The sequence below is a fragment of the Nelusetta ayraudi genome, unplaced genomic scaffold (assembly GCF_046127955.1).
Source record: "Nelusetta ayraudi isolate G7.1 ecotype Tasmania unplaced genomic scaffold, CSIRO-AGI_Nayr_v1 ptg000004l, whole genome shotgun sequence".
NCBI classification, from domain to species: domain Eukaryota; kingdom Metazoa; phylum Chordata; class Actinopteri; order Tetraodontiformes; family Monacanthidae; genus Nelusetta; species Nelusetta ayraudi.
The window spans coordinates 9,124,756-9,151,817 of record NW_027466054.1 but is presented as its reverse complement, the minus strand read 5'-3'; the positions used below and the strand labels follow the sequence as shown (position 1 = coordinate 9,151,817).

General features: G+C 47.6%; 1 protein-coding gene across 2 annotated transcripts in view; it reads left to right on the top strand.

Annotated features, from left to right (window-relative positions):
* Window positions 1–27,062, top strand: part of nr3c2 (nuclear receptor subfamily 3, group C, member 2) — a 77,696-nt gene that overhangs the window by 39,251 nt on the left and 11,383 nt on the right. For both annotated transcript variants that reach the window (XM_076033067.1, XM_076033066.1), the window contains 5 exons: window positions 3,598–3,725; window positions 12,966–13,082; window positions 16,434–16,799; window positions 19,298–19,442; window positions 23,510–23,640. In XM_076033067.1, coding sequence (XP_075889182.1) covers window positions 3,598–3,725; window positions 12,966–13,082; window positions 16,434–16,799; window positions 19,298–19,442; window positions 23,510–23,640 — 887 coding nt within the window. The remainder of the gene's footprint in view (window positions 1–3,597; window positions 3,726–12,965; window positions 13,083–16,433; window positions 16,800–19,297; window positions 19,443–23,509; window positions 23,641–27,062) is intronic.

Genomic DNA, 27,062 nt, shown 5'->3' with positions numbered 1-27,062 from the left:
GCTTTGCAAATGCAGTTTGTCTCAAAGGGCTTGATGTTCTCTACTGACGCAACGCCTTCGAACTGGGGGAGATATGAAGCGGGTGTCTGATTGTAATGCTACACCCAGAAACCTACTTACACATAAAATTGGCCGACCAGTTTCCTCAATCCAAGTTGAAACTCTCATGCCGACTTTCTCTGTCTTTCAAATCAGAATGGCATCAGAATGGGGGAATAAAGGAGACTGAAGTGACTTTGGAACATGATGAACACGGATGTTGTTGGTGCCAGACGGCCTGAACTGAGGATTTCACAAACTACACACACACGACAGAGAACGGCCCTCAAAAAAGAGAAAATATCCAGCGAGGTGGGGGTTAGGGGTCAAAGGTCAGAATGGACAGCCTGGTTGGGGACCATGGAAAGGCAACAGCCACACTAGGTATCAAGGTTGAGCTAATGAAGTGGGTGGTGAGTGTTTGTCTGGAGACGCCTGGGGTCCTCTGCCGGAACCACAGCAGCACTTTGAAAACCACCGTCCTGATAGCGCCATCTCATTTGCATAACACTTGCCCTACATGTGTGTGTGTGTGTGTGTGTGTGTGTGTGTGTGTGTGTGTGTGTGCGCGCACGCGTGCACACACACACACGGAGCCTCTCCAGTTGGCGTTGTTTTTTGGCATGTTTCTTACCAGACTGTGTTAAGAGGCCTGTTCAGGTTTTTTTTTAATTTCATTTTATTTTTTTAAAATCCAGCTACGAGCGTCTGTTCGTTTTCGCTGAGCCGAATACATAGAAGTCCTGGAATATGCAGGGATGTGTGTGATTAGAGGGCTGTTATGTAGCGCTACTAGTGGAGCTGAGTGCTGCTCTCGCTGCCACGCTCCTACACACAAACACCATCAATATCACAGACAATGTGTGAGATATATTAAGGTAAAAAAATATTTTTCATTTAAGCCTTAAGCGTAGTGAACTGGGTGTATTTTGTCAGAATGTGTCCGTCCACCTTGAGACGAGAGCTGCTTTAGTGCTAGTGCCCTTTGCCGTTTCTGTAAAACTTTATTGATATCGTTTTAGTGCAACATTATACAGCAGGCTGTCCAGGTTTCTCAACCTCTGTGCAGTGAAGTTGAGCACACCTCAATAAATCCTGTGGGGGGGGGGGGGGCGGGAGGGGGGGGGGGGAGTAATATAAACTCCACGAACCCGCAGGTTATTACTTTGCATATCTGAATGACTGCATTTAAACAGATACTGAGGATTAAAGGTTAATCGTTGCTTTTCATCCCTGGATCCAACGGAGCGGCCTTGTGCTATTATCTGTTAGGACTTATTAGATTTATTAAAGTTAGGGAAAAAAAACAAAAAAACAAACTCCAACGGAAACACTTTGGAGTAGCTTCCTGCTTTGGCTGATGCTTTGTTGAACCTTTTACATGTTTGTTTGCAGGGGGATGAAAACAAGGTGGCCCAGTAGGCCGATCTTAAAGGGCCTCTGTTACGGCCATTTGCAGATTTAATCAATTAATTTTGTTGCTCTACTTTCAACAATAAACAAGGTTATTTGGTCAAAAGGCTCTTGGTCTAAGCGGCACAACCTCACAAAGCAAGTGTTTCACTCACTCTGCCTGAAGAGGCTGTTCTGCCTCTCTTCCCCCCTCCCCTACCTGCTTCATCCCGCTTGCCCACTCCCTTGTGATTGGCCAGCCGCTCACTGCTCGTGCTAGCTAGCAGGGAAGATGGCTATTAGCTCTCATGTAGTGACATCTCGCCCAGATTTAAAAAGGCGTTACCATGGTACCAGCTCAACTTGTTGACGTAGGTAGTGGAGCGAAATCCGGCTGGAAACGGCTCATATTAAATAGAGCGGTAGTAAGTAAAATCCAGCCCATCCAGAAACAAAAGCTGTCAGTTATTGTACTTGCTGTTTTTGTGGACACGTCAGCAATGCACTAAGACTCGTGCAAGAGCTGAAAAGGTCAAATTTTCATGTTAGAACCCCTTTTAACGAACACCTGGCTGGGGATATATCACTAACCTGGGTGTGAGACCCGTGCCCTTTGTGACATCATCACTGATTTCCAGAGCTGTGTGTTTGCAACAGACAACTTCTGAAACGTGGAGCCAGTTAGAAAAAAAAGAGGGTTCTTCCTCACTCCTGAGAAGTTCCCCGACAGGCCGGAGACACAAATAATTGCTGTAAAACATCATAGTGAAAAATAGGATCCTATAAACTGCGCTGAGAACTTTTCATTCACTCGAGTGTTGCCTCGCCGTCTCAATCTACCGCTGACACGACTCCTCTCCTCTCGTCTCCACCGACGGCGGCCGCTAGCTCCTCGTTAACTCCCGCCAGCATGTAACGCTGCGTCTCCAGCGCTAATGGTTGTGAAATTGTGGAAATAAGTCAGTGGTGCGGGCGGCGAGCGCTGCTGCCAAAGCACACAGCGCCCTGGCACCGGGTCGGGAGTTGCGGCAGACTGGCGTCACCTCTGTTGCCTGCTGCTTGTAACTCAGAGTCAATAAAGAAAACATGTCGCCGAGCTGGTGGCGTGACGCAGCTCCTTGATCCTTAATGAACTGCTCACCCAGTTTGCTGTAGAGCAGCAGTGTCAGGGATCGTCTTAATGTCAGACAATATTATTAGGGACCCGCCTTTAAGGATGAACACGATGTTACCGCCAAGAAAACTGTGCTATATTCTAAATGTACTGTAATATAAACTTTAAAATATATATAGTCTTTCATTAGAGAGCTGGTGGGTGCGTGTAATGCAGAATGGGCTTGATGCGAGGGAATCTCCTGTCGAGATACATCCGTATTGTAAGCAGGACTTCTGGTATTGTCTGTTAAAAGCAGCTTTCTTCGTAGTCATAAGCTCTTGTTCTTGTCTCCTCACTGGGTCTTCCCCCTCCGCAAAACCTTTGGTTTTCACTCATTTTGCTAGCAGTGCGTTTCATTAACACGTCTTCATGTGCGTCAAGCGTTGAGTCACAGACAGATTTAACAGAATTATGCCGGTCATTTTTCAAAATAAAGCATTGTTCAGACTCAGATAGTAATTAAAAGAGAAGTAATGTACGTCGATTATTCTTTCTGTGCGGCCCAGTACCAAACGATCCGTGGACCGGTACCGGTCCACCGTCCAGGGCTTGGCGGCTGCTCCTGTAGAGGACACCTGCCAAACAGGAGGAGGACGTTGAGGAGGAGAGGCACGTCTTCAAATCTGACATTGGTCTCTGCTGCTGCGGAGCCTCTGTAATTCTGTCAGCGTCTCCTTCGTTAGCCTGCTGAAGCTGTTAATCATCTTGGTGCAAAGTGCTCCTCTGGTGCTTTGGCCGGCATCGTTGCGCCTGGTCCGTCGTTCGGTCGGCCCCATTGTTGTTGTTGTGCTGCTGCCACCGGACTGTGGTGCAATAAAAGTCACAAACATTTCACAATGTGGATCAAGTGGCGTCTGGAAGGGACGGACTGCGCTGCTGTTGGTGTTGACTTTTGAAAATTCTTTGTTGATTCATTGGCCTCTCTCTCTCTCTCTCTCTCTCTCTCTCTCTCGCTCTCTCTCTCTCTCGCTCTCTCTCTCTCTCGCTCTCTGTCTGTCCTTTTCCTCCAGCTCCCCGCTCAGACAGCCGTCCTCCACAGCCAAAGTGTGCCTGGTTTGCGGGGACGAGGCGTCGGGTTGCCACTACGGTGTGGTGACATGCGGGAGCTGCAAAGTCTTCTTCAAAAGAGCCGTGGAAGGTAAGACTTCCGTCAGACACCTTTTGGCTAGAGTTTGACGGAGCGGAGCAGCCGTCAGTCACTGTCAAGGCGGAAAGGAATCTGTAAATGAATCTGCAACACGAGAGTCAATGACCAGCGACGTGGATGAAAAAGCAGATGTTTTAGACCTGATCCCATCTTCCATTTTTACCCTGGTCTTGAGCCTGCAAAGTGGGACACACGCCCCTCTAGAACCCTGGAGGCCTTTTAAAGCCTTTAGCTTGGCAGGCTCCATGTGTTTTTACTTGATACTCAACGTGTTGTTATCAGCTGCCGTTATTCCGTTTGTCATATGCAGAAAGAAAGTTGCAAAAATGCAATGATCACACACAAGCAAAAAAGAAGTAAAAAAATTAATTGTTTTAAAAAAAATGTATTGGCAGCAATAGATTTGCATTTGGTGGCTGTTGCCTTTTCAGAATTTAGATGCAGAAGGTTTTCTAGAACAAATGACATGGATCAGGTATTTCCTGTATACTGCAACAAGATCTTTCAGAAAGTCTGTCCTCATACATACTGTTCTGAAAACAATCCCTTTGTGATGTCGCTGAGGGCAGTTATACTTCCCCCCCAACTGAGGCCTTGACTCTGCCTATTTGAGGTCACCTCCTGGCTGCCTTGTCCAGGCCGCTAAAGCTAAGTGCTGTGCAAGATGCTGCAAACAGCGGGCTAAACGTTAACCACTGCAGTCAGAGGAACCATTTGTTTGCCACCTCACGATTCAGGTCCTCGCAGGAAGGAGCAGGAAGTTCACTCCAACCCCCACCGCCACCCTTTGTTCTGTGCGTTTAGCTGCGGCAGCACCAGCGGACGTCATAACGAGCTTTTCATTTTGCGGCTGTTGCCCGAGGCGTCGGCTGAACTCATGACAACCGGTGTTTAAATGCAGAACACACATCAGCGCCGCAAAGGAAAAAAAAAAACAGGGACACAAACAGTGAAGAGTGGCAGACAGGCCACGCCTCCTTCAGGGGTCCACCTGACCAGTGAATGCATCGCGCCAGTAAGTAGCGTATCAGACAGCGGTTGTCGACTGGGACGCCCGGCCTCGCAGACTCTGATCTGGTCTCTGATCACAATAGTAAAATTGGAGAGACCCCCCCGCCCCCCCACCACCCATTTATAATTGGAATGACACCCAGTTGGTTATCGCCTGTTGCCCCTTTAAGCGCAGGAGGCGACTCCTCGGCCGTCTCTCAATTTAAAAGCGGTTGATTTCCTCTCCAGGGCCGCAGGTGCGAAAACAGGGAAGGCGAGAGTTGAGAAGAGGAAGAGACGAGGGAGGGGGGGAGGGTAGTAACGGATACAGCGAGGGAGGAAGGGCAGGAAGAAGTCAGGCGGGGAGATAAAGAGGGGAGGAGCCGGCAGGAGGAAGACGGGAGAGGGGCGGAAAGTGATGTGTCAGCAGCGAGCAGCGGCGGAGAAGAGAAGCGAAGAGGTGTAAGTTAGGAGGCGAGGAGACGTCTCACTCCTCCTCCTTCTCCTCTTCCTCCTCCTCTTTTCTCTCCGCCCGGCCGGCGAGATGTGAGAAGAGGGACGAGCGCGGCGGCGAGCGGGGCATCTGCGAGAGAGAGAGGGAGAGCGAGAGAGAGGGAGAGAGAGAGAGAGAGAGAAAAGGGGAAGAAGGAGGAGGGAAAGGGAGGTTGGAATTATCCAGCCAGCGCTTAATTTCTTCTGGCACCGCCCGCCTCGGGGGATACAACTTTTTCGCTCAGCTGTAGCTCATTAGACGACTAACTGGCTCACAGCCCTCCACCACAGAGCTAGTTATCGCGCCGAAGCCGGCGACCAATCAGAAGGGATCGCCTGACCGCGGAGGGTCTGCGTCCCACCGCCCCCCCGACAGTGCCCCTCCACCCTCCGCCCATGACACATACACACACCGAGTCGGACTTGTCAGTGTTATTTCAGTTGTTAATTATGATCTCAGACATACGAGCAAGTGGACTATTTTGTGAAAAAAGCAAACATTATTATTTTATTTTATTTTATTTTATGTAACTGAAAAAACTTCTCTAGAGTTCGCGCCTGAGTTTGCGGCCCAAATGTTTATCCAATCGATATTTTGATAGTCAGCGACTGCAGACGGTCGAGTCCAGATTCTCGCCAGCTCTCCAAGCATTTACAGATTTTGTCTCGTAAAGGGGAAAATTCATCGGCTTGGAGAGCAGCTGCGCGCTCAGCTTTTCTGAAAATCTCCCTCGTCCATCTTGCCAACCTCATACAGAAAGTATTTTTTCAATTTCAAAAGCCACTGATTCGCCGTGGATTCAACAGCCGATCGGCTTTGTTTGCACCTGGACAGGTGGAGGAAGCAACCTAAGCGAGAAGCCACTGGCACAAGCTGCTCTGAAAAAAGACCAGGAAGGAGAAACAGTTGAAAATGTGTCTCATCCATCATGTCAACTACTAGCAGAAAGTGTTTTTTAGTCAAGTCTGAGGATTCTATAGATTCTGTTGCCTATTCGCTTCTCTATAAAACCCCAGCAGAAGGCAAAGAAAAAGAAGGACAGACGAAGCGGCTAACAAGTCTAGCTGCTAGCTTAATCCACAGTAGCAGCAGTTTTAGCAGAATCTGATGACAGGTTCACTCAACTCGATTTACCTTCAGCATCACAGCGATTAGTGGCTTATCAAAGTGCAGAGGCACTTTGACAATGTCAACAGTCACTGGGTCGAGGCCTTGAGGTGTCGCCACCTAAGGCCTAACTAGCAGCTACAAACAGCTACTATCCTGCCTCCCCTCTCAGAAACACTTTCTGTGTGCTCTTTATTGAATGGATGAAGTCCAACCAGAACTGGGATACGTTAAGTCTGCACTCCAGCTCAAAGGATCCATCCAACCGCTCTCAGGTTCATTCACCAGTTAGCTTAGCATGCTGTAGGGCACATTTATACTTTTAAAGTATAGTTCACGCCAGACTTTTCTTGTTATAGCGCAGCGAAAAAAACCAAAAGCTTAATGTCACTACTGATAATCTCACCAGTTTGACAGCTTCGTCTCTTCTCTGCTCTGCAGTTCTGAGGAAAACTTGGTCGAAGTCGGAGCGAAAGCTTTTTTTTTTTTTTTTTTTTTTTTCAAAGTTAAGGTTGATCCTGCCGTGTGGGAAAGATGGAAGTATGTGTGTGGGAGGGTGTGTGTGTGTTCGTGTGTATGTGTGTGTGTGTTGTAGCGGGGGGGGGGTCTCGACCAGAAAACAACACGTTGTAAATGTGTGTTATCAGCACTAATGAAATGTGGAAAATAGAAGAGCCCCACCACCACCACCCATCTCTCTCTCTCTCTCTCTCTCTCTCTCCTTCATCCACTCCACTAAAGACGGGTTTGTTGATACAAGGCAGCTGCACTCAATAAATGGCTCCATGTGGAGTGCGTTTGAAGACTCCGGCGCTATCTTATTATTCACATGTCATCAGTGGCTCGGCATGTCTGCTCTTCGTAATAAAAAGCCGAGCTCTGCTTTTAGCTTGTTAGCCGTTTTTTCCTCCATTCGTTTGCCCTTTTTTCTCTCTCTCTTTTCTCGCCGCTCTCTCCTGCTGAAGCGAGCTGTTTGCCGAGGCATTAATCAACCTCGTTGTGGCCTCCCAGTCTCCAGCGATGTGACTGGCTAATGGTTTCCATGGCTGCCCGTGTCAATCCGGGGGGGGGGGGGGAACCCCGGGAAAAGGCCTCCTTGTGAGGGTCGGAGGGGGGCGGGGGTCAGCCGAGGACACGCCGTCTCGCACTGTTTCTGCTCCGACGGGCGGCTCCGTCCTCCGATCGCAGCTTCTATTGGCCCCTGGGCGGCTATCGGGCCCTGCGGTGCCAGAGTTGAAATGCCTGGGATTGTGTGAGAGCACCAGGGATCGTGTAACAACAGCTGGAGGAGCAGCAGCAGCCATGCGCTCTTGGACACATGCTTCACGTCCGTTCATTAGGGGGGATGGGAGGGAGGAATTGTGGGAGCAGGTAGAATCTCCTGCCAAGAGGTATGAAAGCGAAGCCCTGGGTGAGGATCCTCCTCCGAGCACCATTTATTTAGCGCTCCTGTGGGTGTGTTTGGATCCCTGTTGCTTCACAACAGACACCGGGGCAAAGGGCCTCCAGCTAATGACTGCGCCTCATCACACTCCATCTGCCAGTCTTATCTATTTATTTTTAAATCAAATACTTCTTTGACCCTTTTAAATCTTTAAAAAAAAAAGAGAAAACAATGGGTGAAACTACCTGAGGGGAATGTTGTTGTTTTTTTTTTCCTCAGCCACTGCTTGTAATCATCCATCACAATAACCACTTTAGTGCCAAATTCTGACTACTCCATTGACAGTCACATGTCCTAAAAAAAAAACATAGTGCGTGTTGTGTAAAAACCCAATTTAAATCCACAAACGCATACGACGAGCCACAACTGGTTCATTCATCTCTGAGACGCAACTGCTCGGACAAACCAAGATTAAATTTGTTTAGAGTTGTGCGCTTTTTTCAATTGTATGCAGTTTGAGTTGAATCGAAACTAAATGACTGCTTTGTTTTTTGTTTTATCTTTCAAGGTTTTAAACCTGTTCTATTGTTTTCCGAACTTCTCAAGAGAATAAAAAGAGATGAAGGAATGAGCATCGAGTGGTCCTTTGCGTCCTCCAGATGAGATGAGCTAGCAGTTTTTTCAAGTTCGGCAGAGTTGTGGTTGACCGTAAAATAAAACACACAAAACTTGACAGTGCGCTTCACTTCCTGCTGGTCTGTTTAGTGGAAACAATCTGGCTCCGTTTCTTCCTTCTTCCTGGAGACACCTTTGTTCTTTGATATTGATGCAAAAGAGACCCAGAGGTCTGTGAGATCACAACCTTTAGTTTTCCTCCCAGAGGGCCCATTCAGATGAGTCGCAGCCACCACGGCAAAATGAAGTTGCCATTCAGCCCAATCTGCATGGGTGCACTGCACTGTGGTCTTATTTCTCAAACAATCATCTTGGCCCCTTGGCAGCACTTGGAGTGGGACTAAAATAACCTAGACCTAACCTAGATCTAACCCAGAGTTTGTCATCACGGGTGTGAAGACAATCTTCCAATTGGCACAATGGCAACCTCAATGCTTCTGGATAGTTCTTCAACACAAAACCTATTTATTTATTTTTTATTATTCAATATTTAATAATAAAAGTAATAATTCAAACTATGTTCCAAATGAGTGTCAGCAGGAGCACCTAGAGAGAACTCACTCAGACACGGGAGAATGGCCTGAAAAGGCCCGAGTTGGAGCTGAACCCACAACCTTGCACACAACCACTGTATCGTGCATGAAAGCAAAGCGTAATACACAGTTTGCTGTAGAATTACAACTTTGAGAACGCTGCCGCTGGGGAGTTTGTCGCTCCCCGGTGCCATATTGAGGCCCAGACAGCGGCTGAACACATTACACACAATAGCAGCAGATGGGCAAAAAGTAAAAGCATACTTTGTGAGAAGGAAACGCGGAGGGCGAAAGATTCGGCACACCACCGTCGCCGTGGAGATGCAAGTAAATAATAACAATAAGGAACCGCTTCTATTTATGTTCGCATTCAACTTTTAAACCCTCCTTCTTTCTTTTTTTCCTGGACAGTTTGGAAATTTAATTGTGTAAAGCAGCTCCCAAAGCAGCTGTTTGTGTTCAGTCCAGAGTCAGCAGCAGCAGCAGCAGCAGCGCAGCTCCTCTGCTCGCCACTGGCTCGCGCTAACAGCAATTACGTCCCCAAGGGGCCCGTTTTCAGTCATTATGGCGTGTAATTTAGCTAACAAATACTAATTAATGATGATCACACAGCTGACTTAAAGCTTTGTGTAATTAGATGGAATTAGGAGTCCCGCTAGTACCATCGATGTGGGTTACCTCCACATCCGGCAGCCCATTGTTTACCATCGACAGAGGTGGAAAGTAACGAAATACAAATACTTTGTTCCTGTACTTCAGGAGATTATTCAGGTATCTGTACTTTGCTAAAGTATTTCTTTTTCTGACGACTTTTTACTTTTACTCCCTTCATCTGGAGAACAAATATCTATACTTTCTACTCTAATGTTAAAAAAGCACACTCATTACTTTTGTGCTTGAATTGTTTAAAATAATACACATTCTGTTAAAAAGTAATTCACTAATTATGTAGAAAAAAGCACTGGTCATTGTTATTAAAAGTGTAAACATCCAACAATTGCTCACTGGTTATTACTATAACTGATCACAGTGTGGTTGGGCAAAAAACTATAGTATAGAGAGTAGCAAAGCTGTTCAAACTTATCAAGGTGCTCCTGCAAGACCTCTGACCTCTGGTCGGTTCTGTCCAGATTATTCTGACAGAACTTTTTTGGTTTTTTTTACTTTTTACTTCAGTACTTTCAGAACGTACTTTCTAATTTTTACTTGAGTAAAGAAGTTGAATCAGTACTTTTACCACAGTATTTTATTCAGTATCCATACTTTTACTTAAGTACTGAATGTGAATACTTTTTCCACTTCTAACCATCGGTGAAGAAAACCAGCGGCCTTCCTGTCTGTCTGTCTGTCTGTCTGTCTGTCGTCTGTCTACGCGAGAAACGTCCACCGGGGGCGCTTTATTCTGGCTGGAGTGGGCTCCCCGCAGGAAGGAGTATTTTTCCCTTTCTACTTGAAAGCCCCCAGTGCCTGATGTTTGCCGCGGCCGACAGACAACAGAGGCCGCTCGGTGGGTCGTTGCCACATCGGGATCGTTGGGGGCGAACGCAGCCGCTCGTGGCTTTCAGCGGGAGAAGAACGCTGACACACACACACACACACACACACACACACACACACGTGGTGCAGCAGACGCTTTCCTTCACGTTGGTGTCAAGATTTTAACACCGTCCAGGAGAGGAATCTTTGTTATTCTTTAAAAAATTCCTGGACTGGTTCTGTCACTGCTGCTGCTGCTGCTGCTGCTGCTGCTTTTAAACGGCGGGAACCTCAACGGCGGCGCTCTCGTATAAATAGGAAGAGAGAACAAAATAAAGAAAGCTGTGGGAATTTGACTTTTGTGCCACTTTTGCAAAAATAAATAAATAAATAAATGAATAATAAGTCTGATTCAGTAGCGAGAGTGCAGCGGGTTCGGGCGACGCTTCTCGTGAGGGCCGTGCGAGTGCACGCTATCACGTCCTTCCCTTCCTAAAGCATGCACGCACACGAACACACGAGCACACGGGAGCGCACGGCGACCAGGCCGACTTTGTCTCTGCAGTGCGTCTCCCTTTGACAATTACTAACGAGACACACAGGGAGGAAGAGTGGACAGGAGGGATTTTTCATAATTTGCCATTTGGTTCTCCGGCCTATCTGGGTTTTAAAAAAAAAGGGGGGAAAGAGTGTGCACATGCATGTGTGTGTGCTTCAGGGGGGGTTTCGGAGCGGGAGGGATGGGAAGAAGAGAGGGTGGGGGGGGGGAGGGATGCGATGGAACGACCGCGTTGTGTTTCCTGTGTCGCAGTTTACTGTTTTTTAGAGCAAGAAAAATGGGCTTATGTAACAGTCATGTGATTTCGCCAGAAATAGTGGTGGGGCTACAGCTGCTGCCTCTCCTCCTTCCTGCAGCTCCGCTCCTTGGCTTTTGGCAGCAGCCAGACAGACACACTGCGCTCCGCTCCCCGCCAGCTCCGAAAAAAAAAAAACGGAAAAAAAAAACAGCGTCCGCTCGCCCGCTCGGCCCGACGACGACGCAGATACAAACGCGAGGAAAGGGGGCCGACGAGAAGAGCGCAACAAAAAACACAAAACACGTCTGAGTGCGGCCGCGTGTCAGCCTGCTGGAAGACTCAGCCGTACAATTAAACTCTTTGACAAAAAGCACACATGCACACACACACACTTGCAGGATAATGTGAACTGACGTGCACACAGTGGACTGTACAGTGTGACACACACCCTACACCTCCAACATCAGCCCTAATTGAACTAAGCCATGTTGCGGGTCAGGAGAGGTCACCATACAACACTGCTTCTGGGTTGTGTTGTGTGCGCCTGCATGTGTGTGTGTGTGTCTGTGTGTGAGTGTGATTGTACAGACACGACATGCAACATTTTGTTGTTGTTTTTTTTTTTGTTTTTACAAATTGCCAAGTGGAGCAGCGTTGGCATGTGATTGTGTTGTGTGTGTGTGCGTGCGTGCGTGCGTGTCGGCGTGCGCGAGTGTGTTAGAGAGTGAATGACCGTACGTGTTCATGAGCATGAGGCTGCCTGCGTGTGGGCGTATGGCGCTCAGAGGCTGGCGGACGTGTGGAGAGGGAAAAAAAAGAAAGAAAAAAGAAGGAGAGAGAGAGAAGGGATGGAGACGCAGGCGTCGAGGCGGAGGAGAGTGTAGGAGGAGAGGAGCTGTACAGTGAAGGAGCAGTGGAGCGGAAGGAGGGAAGAGAGGAAGGAAGAGAGGAAGGAAGGAAGGAAAGAGGGAAGGAAGCTCTGGAATGGGAGATCATTGGGTTTGGCTGAGGGCTAGCGGGTGAGGTGGAGGGAGGGATTCTCGCCACGTTAGCGTCACTGTCCGACCTCCGGACGCAGCAGCGCCCCCTGCTGCGCAACTGTAAAACACACTGTGGAAGCCGGAGCGCTGCTTTATCTTTCGTCGAAGCGCCGATCGTCAGATGCGCCGATGTCGGAGTTTTCCGCGCTGACCTACATTATGAGCAGAGGAGCCTCGGCAGTGGTTGCAGTTCTTCTTCTCCTCTTCTAATTAAAGGCCCCCACGGTCACATCACAGCAATCTGTTGGCATGAATCAAAAAACAATGCGACGTTCCACTGGTGGGTTGTGTGATTTTGACCTGATCGCAGCTGGCAAACGTATGAAACCCGGTCGATGTCCTCGCTCATGATAGAAAAAGTGTCTCCGCCCAGCAGTCAGGATGCAACTCATGGTTTTGCTACCTGCCGTTTAATGTCACATTTTGGTAATAGGCCAACAACAATGCATTAGACTTTTTTCCTCCATTAGATGCTACTAAGTTTTACACACTGGGCCTTTGAATTTGTGTATTCATTCATTCATTCATTCATTCATTCATTCCCCCTTCGTCTTCTATATTTCGGCTCCTTCGTCTTCCCCTTCGCTGCTCTTCCCTCGCCGCTCGGCTGCACCGCTTTCAAAATACCGCCGCCGCTTCGCCCCCCCCCTCCCTCCATACACCCCATCCCAGCACGAACCCCCCCACCGCCATCTCTGCAAGTGTGAATAAACCACGCCTTCTTCTCTCCACCTAGGTCAGCACAACTACCTGTGCGCCGGCAGGAACGACTGCATCATCGACAAGATCCGCAGGAAAAACTGCCCGGCGTGCCGCGTACGGAAGTGTCTCCAGGCCGGGATGAACCTGGGAGGTGAGCGGAACCCCGAATGCCACGCTAGCTCCGGGCCAATCACGTGCGCGTGTCACACGTGATTGGCCCTTGACTCAGGCCGGACTCGACGCAGGAATAGCGTAGATTTGGATGGAGAAGGGAAAAAAAAGAGAAAAGTAGGTCTGGCTTCAGCCACAGGAGGCCCGGGGATGCTGAGTCACAGGATGTTTGTGTGTGCATGGATGCACGCGCCGCTTTCCACAGAAGGCGCCCCCCCCCCCCCGCCCCCCAACTACCCCCCCCAAACAACCCCCTCCCCCTCTCCACAGCCCCACACCCCACCACTTCCACGGCGCCCTATATGAGTCCGTCCTCGCAGATTTACAGTACTGGTGGGAATTCAGATTTCAGAAGCGTCGCTGTAAAAATGTAAATGTAGTCAGCGCAAATTTATTGAAAATTCTTTTTTGACGTGTGGTGCGTTGATGACATATTATTTGAGGAAAAAAGGATGGAAAAAAAATCTAATAATTCTCTCCGTAACCGCTGCCACAGGGAGCTGCTTTACAGTCCAGAAAGCTGCGTCCTACAGAAGAACACAGCAGACACTTTACTGTAAATCAAAGCTGTGTTCAGTTGAGAAACACCGCTTTTTTTTTCCCAATTTCCTCGTAACGGCCACGTCTTCAAACTCAAACCTCAAACGGCTGCAGTGACGGATTCAGCTCTTTTAGAACATCCTCTTTTTTTGTTTAGTGAATTAGCAGAAAAATAGATTTTTTGAGAGTGGAAAAAAAAATCACACACTCAGCATGGCTACTAATGCTGTAAGTTTCATTAATTTATTTAGTTATGACTAATTGATTAACGCTTTCATTTATTCATGAACGAGTTTGAGTGGATGGACTCCCTGCCCATCGTTAGACTGGCCCCTCATTGAATGGTGCGCTCTTTCTTTTTCCCCCATCGGAAGAATTTCTATGACGGCAGCCAAATTGTTTCTTTATTCGGCAACCGATGCCTTAAATTAGACCGAGTCACATGAAAGTGATCAGCCCCAGTAACGCAGGAGACCACTAACCTCACTTTTATCTGTCTGTTAACTTGCTACTTGAGCCCGGCTAACACAACACAATGTCTTCATTCAGCAACCAAACATCAGACAGAAAACGTAGTAAATTAATAAATGAGCACTAATTAGACTAATGAATTCAAGGAAAACACATTACTGCTCTGTTAATGCATGGAAAATGCTTGTTTTCCCCAGACTGGATCTGTTTGTTTGCGTTTGCGAACTGTGACTGTTATTGACTGAGTGCGTACAGATAACAATTGCACCGTGGCCAAAAAAGAAATGAGTCATATGATCAGCTGATGCACAGTTGCCTAAAGTTTACACAGCTTCTGGGTTATTTTGAGTTTAACGTGTGTTATGACGTTGTGTGTGGTGATTTGTTCGACTATTAACAGGGTGACCTTGTGAGTTGATTGGGTTGACTGAAGATCATGTTTTGTTAAGCAGATAATCAGGCGAAAAAGGTAGAATTATAACAGTAAGTAGAAAGTGTGTGGAAATATAACAGTAAGATTAGCTGAACATCAAGAAATGCAGGTGCGTTGCTAGCAACCTACCCAGAGGCTCCCCAGTAATAAGTCAAAGCTAACTGACATAGCTGTGCAGAGCTCTGTTGCGTTGATAGTGACGAGGATTGTTGGCTACAGGCTAACAGTAGTGTAGCCTCGAGCAGTAGTGCTGTAGTGCAGCTATAGTGTATTGTAGTGTAGTGAACCGGACGAACCCAGCTCAAATTAAATCCATCATACCACTCATTCCTTTGTTATTCAGCAGATTAGCATTGTGTCAAGCAAAAAATAAAACCCAAAAGAACAAACAAAAAACAAACACTAGCTTGGTTTTAATCTAGCAGCAGTCGATGAATTACAGTTAGTTACTCCAAAGCAAATGAAAAACAAAATTGCCCGGGGAGCAGCTAAGCCGAGCCGAGCTGCCAAAAGAAACTCAAACCAGTGAGCAGTGAGATGTTTGAGCAGTGTCAGTCCTCTACTGTAAAAACCAAACAACCACTCGGCTAACAAACACAGACAAACGGCAACACAAGGAAAAATTCAACTGCTGCAGGCTCAGAGGAGGCCAGGACTGTGTGCGCAGGTTTAGCACTGGACACGCAACTACAATAATGAATGAATAAATGGTAAAAGCGTGTTTGACTGCTAGTCTGGTAACAAAAATTAGCATTTTTCCAGGCCTGTGACTCATAAAAAGGATGATTTTAAAATGTAATATTATTTATCATGGAAGTTATTCAGTCTTTTATTCTGAGGCGCACTGTGTAGGGTTTGATTCGCCCTATTTTTCATTAAATTATTTTATTTTGCTACCGATTAATCTCTCTGATTCATTACTAACTCCTGTCGGCATGATGCATGTTTTCATATTTTTTCCTGGTCTTATTGTGTCAAATCACTGTGGCTCCACCGCCCTGAACAGAGCTGCGCAGAGAGAATATTCCCAGGTTCCATAGTTAAAACATTTTGCACACAGAGTCGTTGAAAACACTGCATCAGAGGCAAACCGAGAGGTAAAAGGCATCTCGTAAAAAAAAGCCAGTGATGCTGCTGGAATAATGAGCAGACGTAACATAGATTAAAGTCTCTTTTTGCACAGGAGCTTTGAATCAGCAGGATGTTTTGACACTCAGTAGGGGGAGCAGCGTGTCTGCAGTAAGCCTCCTTAAAAACACATTCAGGAGCCTTATCAAAGTACATATAACATATAAACATAAAAACATAACGAGTAAACATTATGTTAAGTTTGTTGCCTGTTGGCTAACCTTTGCAGCGCCACATTACCAAGAAACACACCTGGTCGTTTATTAATATTCAAGATTCAAGAACTTTATTTGTCACATGCTGATGCTGAGAGACCATGCAAAGAGCAAACACAACATTCACAACAGAGAAAGAACCATAAAAACCACAAAAACAATGTGAAATAACACAATGATCATAAAACTTTTTGCCCCAAGAATTCTTTTTTATTTATGTTTATACAAAAGAAGCACACCATTCACAAAGGCACTGGTATACAGTTTTATGTTTAATTGAATGTTTATGTTCTGTAATGATTAATAATTATAGTAATTAACAAATTGATACATATATATATATATATATACATATATGTGTGTGTGTGTATATATATACATATACATACATACATACATACATACAGTGATGCTCCAATGTGCTCTGGCAGATTGGAGCATTTGGATTGTTCCAAGTTCTAGTGCCCATTACGAGCCATCATTGATTTTTCACCACCAACAGCTCATTTATGACATTTTCTTCTCTCTTTCAACTTTCCCAAAGCACGTAAATCCAAGAAGCTGGGCAAGCTGAAGGGCGTGAACGAGGACCTGCCAGGCCCTAAGGACGGCCAGACGTCGGCAGGCGGGGTCGCCGTCGCCGTCGGGGTCGGGAGTGGCTACCTGTCCTCAGAGAAGGAGCTGAGCGCCGCCGGCGCCGCCAACGCCCTGATGCCTCACGGCGCCGGCGTGGTCACGCCCTTCCTGCCGCCCTCCATCTGCAGCGTGCTGGAGCTGATCGAGCCCGAGGTGGTGTACTCGGGCTACGACAACACGCAGCCCGACACGACCGACCACCTGCTGTCCAGCCTCAACCGCCTGGCCGGAAAACAGATGGTGCGCATGGTGAAGTGGGCCAAAGTACTTCCAGGTTAGTGAGCGACGGGCCGCTGATCAGGGCCGACCGAGGTGATTTAATTAGCCGCCCGGCGGCAGACCTCCCACCCCCCATTCATCAACATGTTGACTGTTGATGCTCGCGACTGGACGGAAGCCGAAAAATACCGATACTGGGAAAATCTGAGTCATCGTAATTCGCAGGAGCAACAAAAGTCGGAAATTGTTTTTGTCGGGCAACTCAATGTTGCAGCGGTTAGCGCTGTCGCCTCACAGCTAGAAGGTTGCAGGTTCGATTCCGGGTCTGAGGTCTTTCTGTGTGGAGTTTGCATGTTCTTAAATTTATGTTATTGTACTGCAAGTATACACTTTTCTTCATGTGTTTGTGGGCAGTATGTTGAGCTTCTACCAATTCAAAAAACATAAATCAAGCCACATTTTACACACTGGACCATTAATTGTCTGTAGGTGTGTGTGTGTGTGTGTGTGTGTGTGTGTGTGTGTGTGAGGGTGAATAGTTTGTCTTGGCCCTGCGGTGAACTAGCGACTTGTCCAGGGTGTCACCCGCCTGCGCCCTGTGACAGCTGGTAGAGGCTCCAGCAGAACCGCACAACCATGAGTGCAGGAGGAAGCGGGTATAGAAAATGGATGGATGTGTTTTTGTTAATTTATTGCTCCACTTCTTGCCACGGGACAAACGCATCTAATGAACGCGGGGGTGAAAACTGCAATGAATTTAATAAACCGACAGCCGTCAAGTGAGACGTCTTCATCTGTCGTCTCCCCGTACTTGAAAAACGCACTGCCAGATCTGTCGGGGCTCCGGATTTAAATATTAGGTCAGGGGGAAAAACCATCCTCCAAAGCTTCCACAAGATTAGGAAGGAAAATCCTTAATTTACCATTTAATGGAATCAAGATTAGGATTTTTTTTTTTCCCCCAGCGGAACTCATTTGCATCCCCGCCGTGGTTTTTTCCCGTGTCGAACACAAGACTTAGTGTCTATCGTGTTAATTTTCAGCCACGCGAATAAAAGGCTACGGTGGTTTTGCGCCCTGGAAGGCCGCTCGGAGGCAGAGGCGGCCCGCAGGTTGGATCTTTGGGCCTGTTTAATTTGCTGTATTGCAAATATTTGATACCTCCACGGTGTCCGCTTGCCGTATCCGGGACGTATAAATAGAAGGGGAGCCAGACAGAAAGGTCAAAAATGCGTCCCTCCGACTTTCAGATGTTCCTCCGCCCCGCCTGCGTGCGGCTCTCACCCTGCACTCAAGGGCGGCGGCGGCGGCGGCGGAGCTCAGTATGTTTTCAAAGGCGTGAGGGAGCTTTAACTTCTGCTTGGCTGTCACATGTTTTCAGATCTTTATTGTTGATTTCATACCCTTGTGGGACATGATTCGTTATAGATCTCCTGGAAACATCTTATGTAGCCCTCTGTTTATTGTCCCCCATAAAACACATTACTCAATCAAGTATTTCTGTTTTTAAAGAAAGAACCACATTTAGAAAAAACTAAATGACCATGTGCTTCAGTCACATGGTCAGAGGCAGGATTGGAACCAGCATCACTGTCATGAGCTGAACCACGACAGCACTGAGGCCTTCACTCTTAGACAGCTTCTCCTGGAACCTTCATCTTTAGCAGTGACGTGCGGTGAGGTTCATGGCTGGTGAGGCACTGACTTCATCACAATCAGATTTACAAACACATGAACTCTACAGAGTAGCTTATTCACCATTTGACTGGCAGCAGTTAAGGGGTTATGTTCAAAATCTCATCAGTCCTTCAGTCACCGTGAGCGATTTGACCTGATGGGCTCATGTTTCCAGCATCGGGTGGTGCTGGACAGATCGATCAAATTGTTCAAATTGAGGAAGGCTGATTGAAATATTTGTTTGGAGTGGAGCTGCTGTCACGTCACTATTTGGTTTTATCCCCAAAAATAAAATGAAAACATTTGATAAAAGACATTCTGAGAGATGCTGGTGAAGTAGAGTCTGGAGCTGTTGCCATCCTGCTGTGGCTTCCTTTTCTCTCATCCACTTAAAAAAAAAACACCTCTGTGTCTCTTCATGAGACATCTAAACCATCCCAGTCACCGGATGCATGTAGCACCATGCAGGCCAACTCGTCGCCCCTGGATCAGGCCCCTGTGTGTCCTCACTTAGCCCAGGTTCTGCGCCAGGATGAGTTTCTCGCCAGAGTTTGAATAAGAGTTTAGCGACTTTCCCCCCCTGCCTCCTCTATTTTCGGAGCTGTGGAATCAACCCGGCAATGACTGGAGGCCCCGTGGGATTTGTGTGCCAAAAAAAAAAAAAAAGAAGAAGAAGAAGAATGGGTGAAGACTTGTCAGCGCTTATCATCGCACATTAACAAATATTGGCAGGTGGGGGAGAGGGGAACGCACTTAGCGAGCCGAGGCTCTGAGTTCACTTGATGACTGTTTACCGTCGAGGCTTCCTTCTCATTAGCTCCAGCCTCATGTTGTTGTTTTGTGTGTGTGTGTTTGTGTGTGTGTGTTGTGTCTCAGGTTTCCGGGGCCTGCCCATCGAGGACCAGATCACCCTGATCCAGTACTCCTGGATGTGTCTGTCCTCCTTCTCCCTCAGCTGGCGCTCCTACAAACACACTAACGGACAGCTGCTCTACTTCGCCCCGGACCTGATCTTCAACGAGTAGGTGCACCACATCCACATCCATCACATCTGCACCGCAGCTTCGCGCCTCGCACCCGCTCCTGATACTCAGCAGTGGCCTAGATACTAGCTGCTTTTTCTCTATTTATTTATTTTCTTTTTTTTTTTAAATAAAGAAACACATGATTATTTATACTCTTATTTTTAAAGGGATGCCGCCGAGGCCCTGTAGGATCCCTCCCCACCCCCACCCAGCCCCCAGGCCCCCCCACCTCACAAACACGTCTATTACAGATGAGAGAGGGATTCATTTGTTTTTCAGAGTGTATAATTAGTACCTACAGTAATTGCTCCGACAGCCAGCCAGGCTTTGACTATTAGCGTTCGCCGGCTCCCTCTATTTCCGGCAGCAGCTCATCATCAGCTCCAAAATTATGCGCAAACATCAATTTGTCGGTTGAATTTGGAAAAGTGTTTTTTTGCTCTTTGCTTTTTTTTTTTTTCATTCGCCAAACGAACCTGCTCTATTTTCTGCGTCCCCATTAGCCGAGCGGAGGGGCGGCTTAAAGGGACAAAATGAGTGGTTACGTGGTCTGAGGCTGCAGTTCCACTCCGACCGCAGTGACGACGTCCCGCCACCTCGTAAGGAAATACGATTGTGCCGCCTGATGGGCCTTTAATTGTCTCTGGAGCCTGCAGACGGAGCAGAGCGGAGCTGCTGAACAGCTCTGAGAGGGTCTGAACGGCCCTCCTCCTCCTCTTCCTCCTCTTCCTCTTCATCCTCCTCCTCCTCCTCCTCTTCCTCCTCCTCCTCTTCCTCCCCTTCCTCCTCTTCCTCCTCCTCCTCCTCTTCCTCTTCCTCCTTTTCCTCCTCCTCTTCCTTTTCCTCCTCCTCCTCTTCCTCCTCTTTCTCCTCCTCCTCCTCCTCTTCCTCTTCCTCCTCTTCCTCCTCTTCCTTCTCCTCCTCATCCTCCCTTCTACTCCTCCTCCTCCTCATCCTCTTCCTCCTCCTCCTCCTCTTCTTCTTCCTCTTCCTCCTCCTCTTCCTCATTCTCCTCCTCCTCCTCCTCCTCCTGCCGTGGTCTGAAGTGCACGGGATCATCGTGTGAATGCATGAATTCAGTGCTACCGTATTAATGGGGAGTCAGTGTTAGCAGCCTCTGCAAGGCAGAGCGTCTCGGCCCGACAGCTTGTGTAATGCACTGTGAGTAGGTCAGTTTGTCCCAGAGTAAATAAATAGATAAATAAGCGCATGCCATTGTGCAACTGGCCGCCGCTGACCTCCTGACAGCGTTGAATCATCTCGAGTCGGATTTGGCTGCTTTTACGCCTCAGTCTGATACGCGAGACCGCACGTGATCGCGGTTTAGTTCCGAGTTGTGTGAGGTTTTTTTTTTTTTTTTTTCTTCGCTCTTCCTCCTCCTTCTCCTCCTCCTCTGTAGCGCGACAGCAGCAGCTTTGGGGGGAGATGGAGAGATCTGACGTTCATGAAAGAGAGCAAACGGTTTTGTGTCACTCGGAGCGACTTCCGCCAGATTGTGCGTTTATTTCTTGGGTGAATTTAGAGAAAAAACCAAGTCCTGTTTTTTTGTATTTATTACTGTACAGGTTGGAGCTGCTCATGCGTCCACAGCAGGCCTGTTTCCCTGACAGACCAGGGTGGTAGGGGTCGGGGGGTTGTTGGTATTGAGCCTGACGGAGGAGATGTTGATCGGCTGGAACGATGTGCATCGTTTCCCTCTTGTTGCCGCACGCTGGACGCTGTCTTTTGCTTTCGTTTAATTGTGATGGCGTCAGGATTATGCAAGCCGTCGGCCCGGAGTTCTGCAGGACTCTGGTTCTTCCCAGAGCTCACTCAAAGCACGGGAGGATTTATCAAACATGCCTCTCGCCCAGCACAAGGGCAGAATCCGCTCTGTCGCCAACTGCAGAGGAGATTTCGCAGCGACAGATGTGTCCTGTACATTAAGACGAGGAAAGCCTCTGTAATCTGAGTAATTTACTGTATGCTGGACGGCACAAAACGGCAAAGTTCAAAGCCATTATTTAAGAGTAGAGGTACAAGTTAAATGCATCTTAGATAAACGATCCAAATGCGGTCATAAATGGACTATATATATTTTTTTGTATTTTTGTCAAACTGGTTGGCCGTTGAGGTCAAGTACAACCAGTAAAGATTTAGCTTCAAAGCAGTCCAAGGTCCCTTTTAATAGGAATTTTCAAATCTTTATATTTCATCCAGGACTTTAGTGCTGCAGTTAATTATTATCTTCCTGTATAACTGCGGCTTTGTTGGATCATGAGCGTTTTCAAAATGTGGAACTAACTCCCAGCTGGGGGAGTGGCCACTGACCTGGAACTGGAATTGAGACCCTTCGTGACATCACAGATGGTCGATTTCCTGAAAAGCTTTTTTTTTTTTTTTTTTTTTTTTTTTTTTTACAGATTTACAGTTTCTTTTTTTCTTGAAAAGTGGAACAAACCAAAGAAGTGAAGAGATGGACTTTATGATTTCCAAGGGTTCTCTTATAGAAGGCTGAGACATTATGTTTTGAAGGCATTACTGAAGGGAATTTTGTGTGATGTGGGACCTTCGTTTTTTTAATATACAAAAACTGACCTCTGTTATAATAGTGCTAACCTGTATCCCGTGCTGCCATACAGTACATATGTACATCGCATATTATCCGAAGATAGAGTTGAACCCCTCCCTGCCCCCGCCACACACACACAGAACTGACTAACTCGCAGAATTACTCAAAAGTATAAAATTGCTTTCAATACAAATTCCAAACTTCGACGTGACGTTGGACTGGTTGCCTCGCTCTGATTCACGCGCACTTTCCCAACACTCATCCTCCGTTGACCAATCTAAACTTTCCTCTTTTTTATTTATTTATTTCAGACCGGAGGAAGCAGAATGCATCCAAAACAGAGAGGGAGTGAAAAAAAGAAGGAAAATAAAGGGAGATATAAAAGGAGAGGAGGAGCGATGCTGCTGCTGCTGCTGCTGCTGCTGCTGCTGCTGCTGCTGCTGCTGCTGCTGCCAATTTCTTTTTCTTCTCCTTCCCCCAAAAAAAGAAAAAGAAGCCCAGCAGCTCATATTGGGCAGTGATTCAGCAAAATTGATTTCAGGACGAGAGGGAGAGGGAGAGGGAAGGGAAGGGAAGGGAAGAGTTTGAGGAGGGGAGAGGAAAACGTGCAGAGACTTTCGAAAACTCTCTGGGCCCCCAGAAGTTGCGTGGAGTGACGCTCGGCTGCACTCTGTTAAATGGAGGGGGTCCACGGCCCTCGCACACCATCCTCAGCCCGACCAGCGCCACATGTTACGCAACCTCATCCCGCTGCCTCACCATTTAAAGGGAACATGACGCGCTTGTCTCCAATTGGCCTTATCGCAGCAACACCCCACCCCCCTTCCAGGCCGTGGCTCCGCCCCCTGGACCGGCGCAGCCGCTCCACATGCGTCCGATTACCTCCAGGGCCTGGATGAGATGCAGACTTGGCGCCTGGAGCCGCACATCGCCGCCCTCCTCTGCAGCCAAACACGTTTTTTTCTTTTTGCTCAACACTGCGCTTCATCCCTTCTAATGTTTCTTTCCTGTTTTTTGGGGTTTTTTTCCGGTGACGTTAGCAAGATTATTTTCCCCCATCAAAGATACAACAAAATCCAGATAACGCGCACGTGGAGGAGAGCCCGTTCCGGCCCGTTCCGCCGCGTGTGGGTTTGCTTATGCGTCCGCAGCATAACAATGTGAGACCTGTAGCCGGCGGGGTTGTGCCGGGGTCATACGAGGGGTCTCAATGTAGCAGCCTGCCTCCGTTCTGCTGCCGCTGCTGCTGCTTCTTCTTTGTGTGCTACGCAGTGCTCTGCAATCTGTGGGGATTTGGTATTCTGCTGCTGGCCCCAGACTAGCAGAATCCCTCTTTGCATTGTGTATATAAAAAAAATATTGTCTCTCACAGACAGGACTGAGCGAGCGAGTGCAGTCGGAGGGGTCACAGTCTCAATAGAGCGTTAGCCAGTGAGCTAACCTGTCAAATCTAAGTTCAAGAGGAAAACTTTCCTCCACCGTCCTCTGACCTTCTGCCGTTTGTGCTTCCAGAGACCGCATGCAGCTGTCAGCCATGTATGACCTGTGTCTGGGCATGAGGCAGGTGAGTCAGGAGTTCCTGCGACTGCAGCTGACCTACGACGAGTTCCTCTCCATGAAGGTCCTCCTGCTCCTCAGCACAGGTAGGCAAAACCAGGCTGCGGGAAACCTGTTGCCGCAATGTATTTATTCAGACTACACACCCCCAGACAGGCAGGCAGGAAGGCACGTATGCATGTGCGCACGCGCGCACACACACGCACGCACGCACACACACAAACAAACAGCAAAGCCTCTCTTTCTGCAGTGTCCCTGCAGCAACAAAACAAATAAGTTGCGTAAAGAAACATCCCTGTTATTAAAAAGGGTTTTTTAATCATCAAATCATTGATTGCAGCAAAAAGAAAAGTTTTGAAGCAGAAGTTACTCAAAGGCAAACTGAAAACACATGCAAACAAATTCGTTTTTTGTGGATGAACTGAACCCGACAATAGCGAGCACATTTTGCACCCTTGTAGAATCTGCACTCCCAGATTTTGGGGTTTTTGCGAGTGGCGATGTTTCCCAAGGAGACGTCGCATTTTCTGGGATTAACAATAAACTGACTAATAATGAATCACCTGGCGAATCTTGATTGATTGAGAAAACAACGCTAGTCGCAGCCCCGTCTTACACCTCGGACACGCGCAGGTGTGATACCTGGTGTCTTGTCAAATTAGCACCTCTACCTCGGAATTGTTATCTTCTTCTTCGTCTTCTGTTTTTTATCTCCCCCACCGCTGTAACGTGAAAAGTGTCGATCTCTCATTAGCACCACCCGCCTCTCACATCCCTCAGCCGCTCACCTGCTGCGAAGCACGCGAGGGGGAGGCACCGATCGAAAAGGTTCGACCCCGCTTTTGCGCACACTTTGCGCGTCGCCTGCGCCTGTTTGTTTTGGTCGGCAGCAGATACGCGGTAGTTACGAGGTGTGCGAGAGGGCTCGCAGCCTTCGCTGCTTGGTATCGTTTCCGAGCCCGTGTGGAGAAGCAGCAGATTCTGTCTGTCGCTCCCTGAGGAGGGTCCCACCGTGTTGCCACCCGGGTGCCAAATGGCGCCCACGGGTGCTGCAGCCTCGCATGGGGAGTAGGAGGAGGGCGTCTTGGACCGAGTTGCTCAGTTAGATACTGGAAGCTGTTCTTCCCACCTCCCCGTGAGCTGCTGCTGCTGCTGCTTCTGTTGCTGCTGCTGCAGTTAATGATTCCAACCGAAGGCAGCACCCTTCACGATTTCATCGTCCGCATCCGCCCAGCCACACCACCTGCAGTCCCATGTTTGTGTGAACGTCCTTGTGGGGCCTCATCTGTGTTTGTGCTGCTGCTTTTCCCCTCCCCACCTCCTCCCCTCCTGTGTCAATAGCTGTTCGATAGTTAGACAGAGAGGCAGAGAGAAAGCAAATAGTGGTGAGAGAGTGAGAGAGCGGTGGCGAGCTATTAGAGGAGCCTCCTGGATGGAGAGACTTCAAACTTGTCGGACGTCTGTAAAGCTGTGCCAGTCGGCGCAGAGATTGGCAGCAATTTTATTTTTCACTTATCAGGGCCTCTGAAGGAGGCGAACAAAAATCAAACCTCTGTAAACTCGCCGCCGTCCCTCAAACTGCAAATTGGTTTTGGGCGCATCAATCAAAACACGTTCCGATGAGTTTTGAATGAGGCTCTGTATGTAAATAGTATTTACCTCATTGAAATGAAATGAGATACAAATATTTGCAAGTATTTCAGGGCCCACTGCGGAAGATTTAGTGACATCTAAAGGTGAAACTGAATATTGCAGACAAAGTTATGTTGGTCTGTTTTCTGACGCCCCACCTGATTTCTGACTTGATCTTAAACCAGTTGTGATGTCATCAAACTGTGGAACTTTTTGATTAAAAAAAAGAAAATAATTAAATGCTCAGGTTAGCAAGTGAAAGTACAAGTTACTTGTTTTGAGTAACGTTCACTTAGGTGTTATTTTCTCAATTTAATTAATTAATTTATTCAATTTCAGTGTTACTTACTGGGCTTTTAATTGGTAATAGATTTGCAGAAATAAGTTACTAATCAAACAATCTTAATTCCCTTTTTTTGTTTGTTTTTACAAACGATTCACTTTTATCTCTGCCGTCGTATTTGTGAAACATTTCTCATTTTTTTAAAGTAAAAATTAATAAACACATAGGAACGACAGAAGCAAAAACTATACAAGCTCCAAACTTTCACTCGGACTTGTCAGCGGCTCAACTTAGCAAAAAAAAAAATATATATATTTTGTCGAGAAACATTCGGCCAGTGGTGCGAGTTTTGGCTTTTTAGCTCAGCGGCATATGGGAGAGGTGGTGCAAACGCCTTTTTCCCCTGAAAGAAGCTCCTGCGGCGGCCGAGGAAATTTGCGGCCAGACCTCGGCTGGAGGATGTTTGGAGAGAGGAGGTGGGCGGAGGGGAGAACAGAGAGGCGGAGAAAAGCAGGAGGGAGAATGTTTAAGGAGTGAACTCAGACAAATGTTGACAGTGAAGCGCCGAGGAGACAGGTGCACAGCTATAGGGGGAAAGAAAGGGAAGTCGGAGGGGGTCCAGGGTGGGGTTGGGTAGAGCTGGACCTTCTGTTGCTGTGCCGTCCCTCTCCTCCTCGCGCTGCTCCTCTGGAGCTTTTCCAGAGAGCCCTGCTGTACCTAATAAAGGCCAGTCAAGCAGCCGGCAGCGCTCCAAGACTTGTTTTATTTATTCTAGCTTTCGCTTCCTTCAAATGCAGGCCTGGAATTTTGGAAAGAGAGCCTTGCAGAGTGAAAGGTAACCCACGGTGTGGGGCGCAGGCGGCAAATTTAAAAGTCACGCTGTGCCAATCTTTTTCAAGATCTGTATTTTTTAGTTTTTAGTGTGGACTCCAGGAGAGCAATTGACCCCACCACTAAAAAGCACTGCATGGATCTCCAGAAAAGATCATATTTAGCCCTCTGTTTACAGCCTGCCGTGAAATATGCTCCATTGTAGCTTCTTAGTTTCCACGTGTTTGGAGGGAGACAAAAACCCAGTGGTCAAACACCTGACTGGTAACATGACCACTGACCGTGTGAAATGTAGCGTGCCCTTTGTGACATCACCGAGGGTTGATTTCCAGAATTGGGTGTTTTGGCACACACTTCCTAAGGACGGCCTTCTTTTCTTGAGACACATCATTAAAAATCTGTAATAAGGGACCTTCAACCTGTTCTGGTCACTGAAGCGAGTCCAATATGCAAGAAAGAGGAAGAGTGAATAATTTAACTCTCCGGAAGATATACATATATAGAAATGTATATACTGCATATATATTTTTGAAGGTGCTGAGTAGATGGGGCATGTGCAGCGAGGGGTCTTGTGACTTGCGTCGGCCCCCATGCGGATGTTGCCGGGCGCTGTAGGAACCTCCAGATAGTTGCAGCTCCTTGCAGACGATCCCTGGGCTCGGTGGAAGAAGGAGCAGCGGCACAAATGTTGAGAGAGGAGTTGTCAGAACTTGTCAGCCGTAGTTGGGAGTCACTGAGTGTGTGTGTGCCTTTAGGCTGATT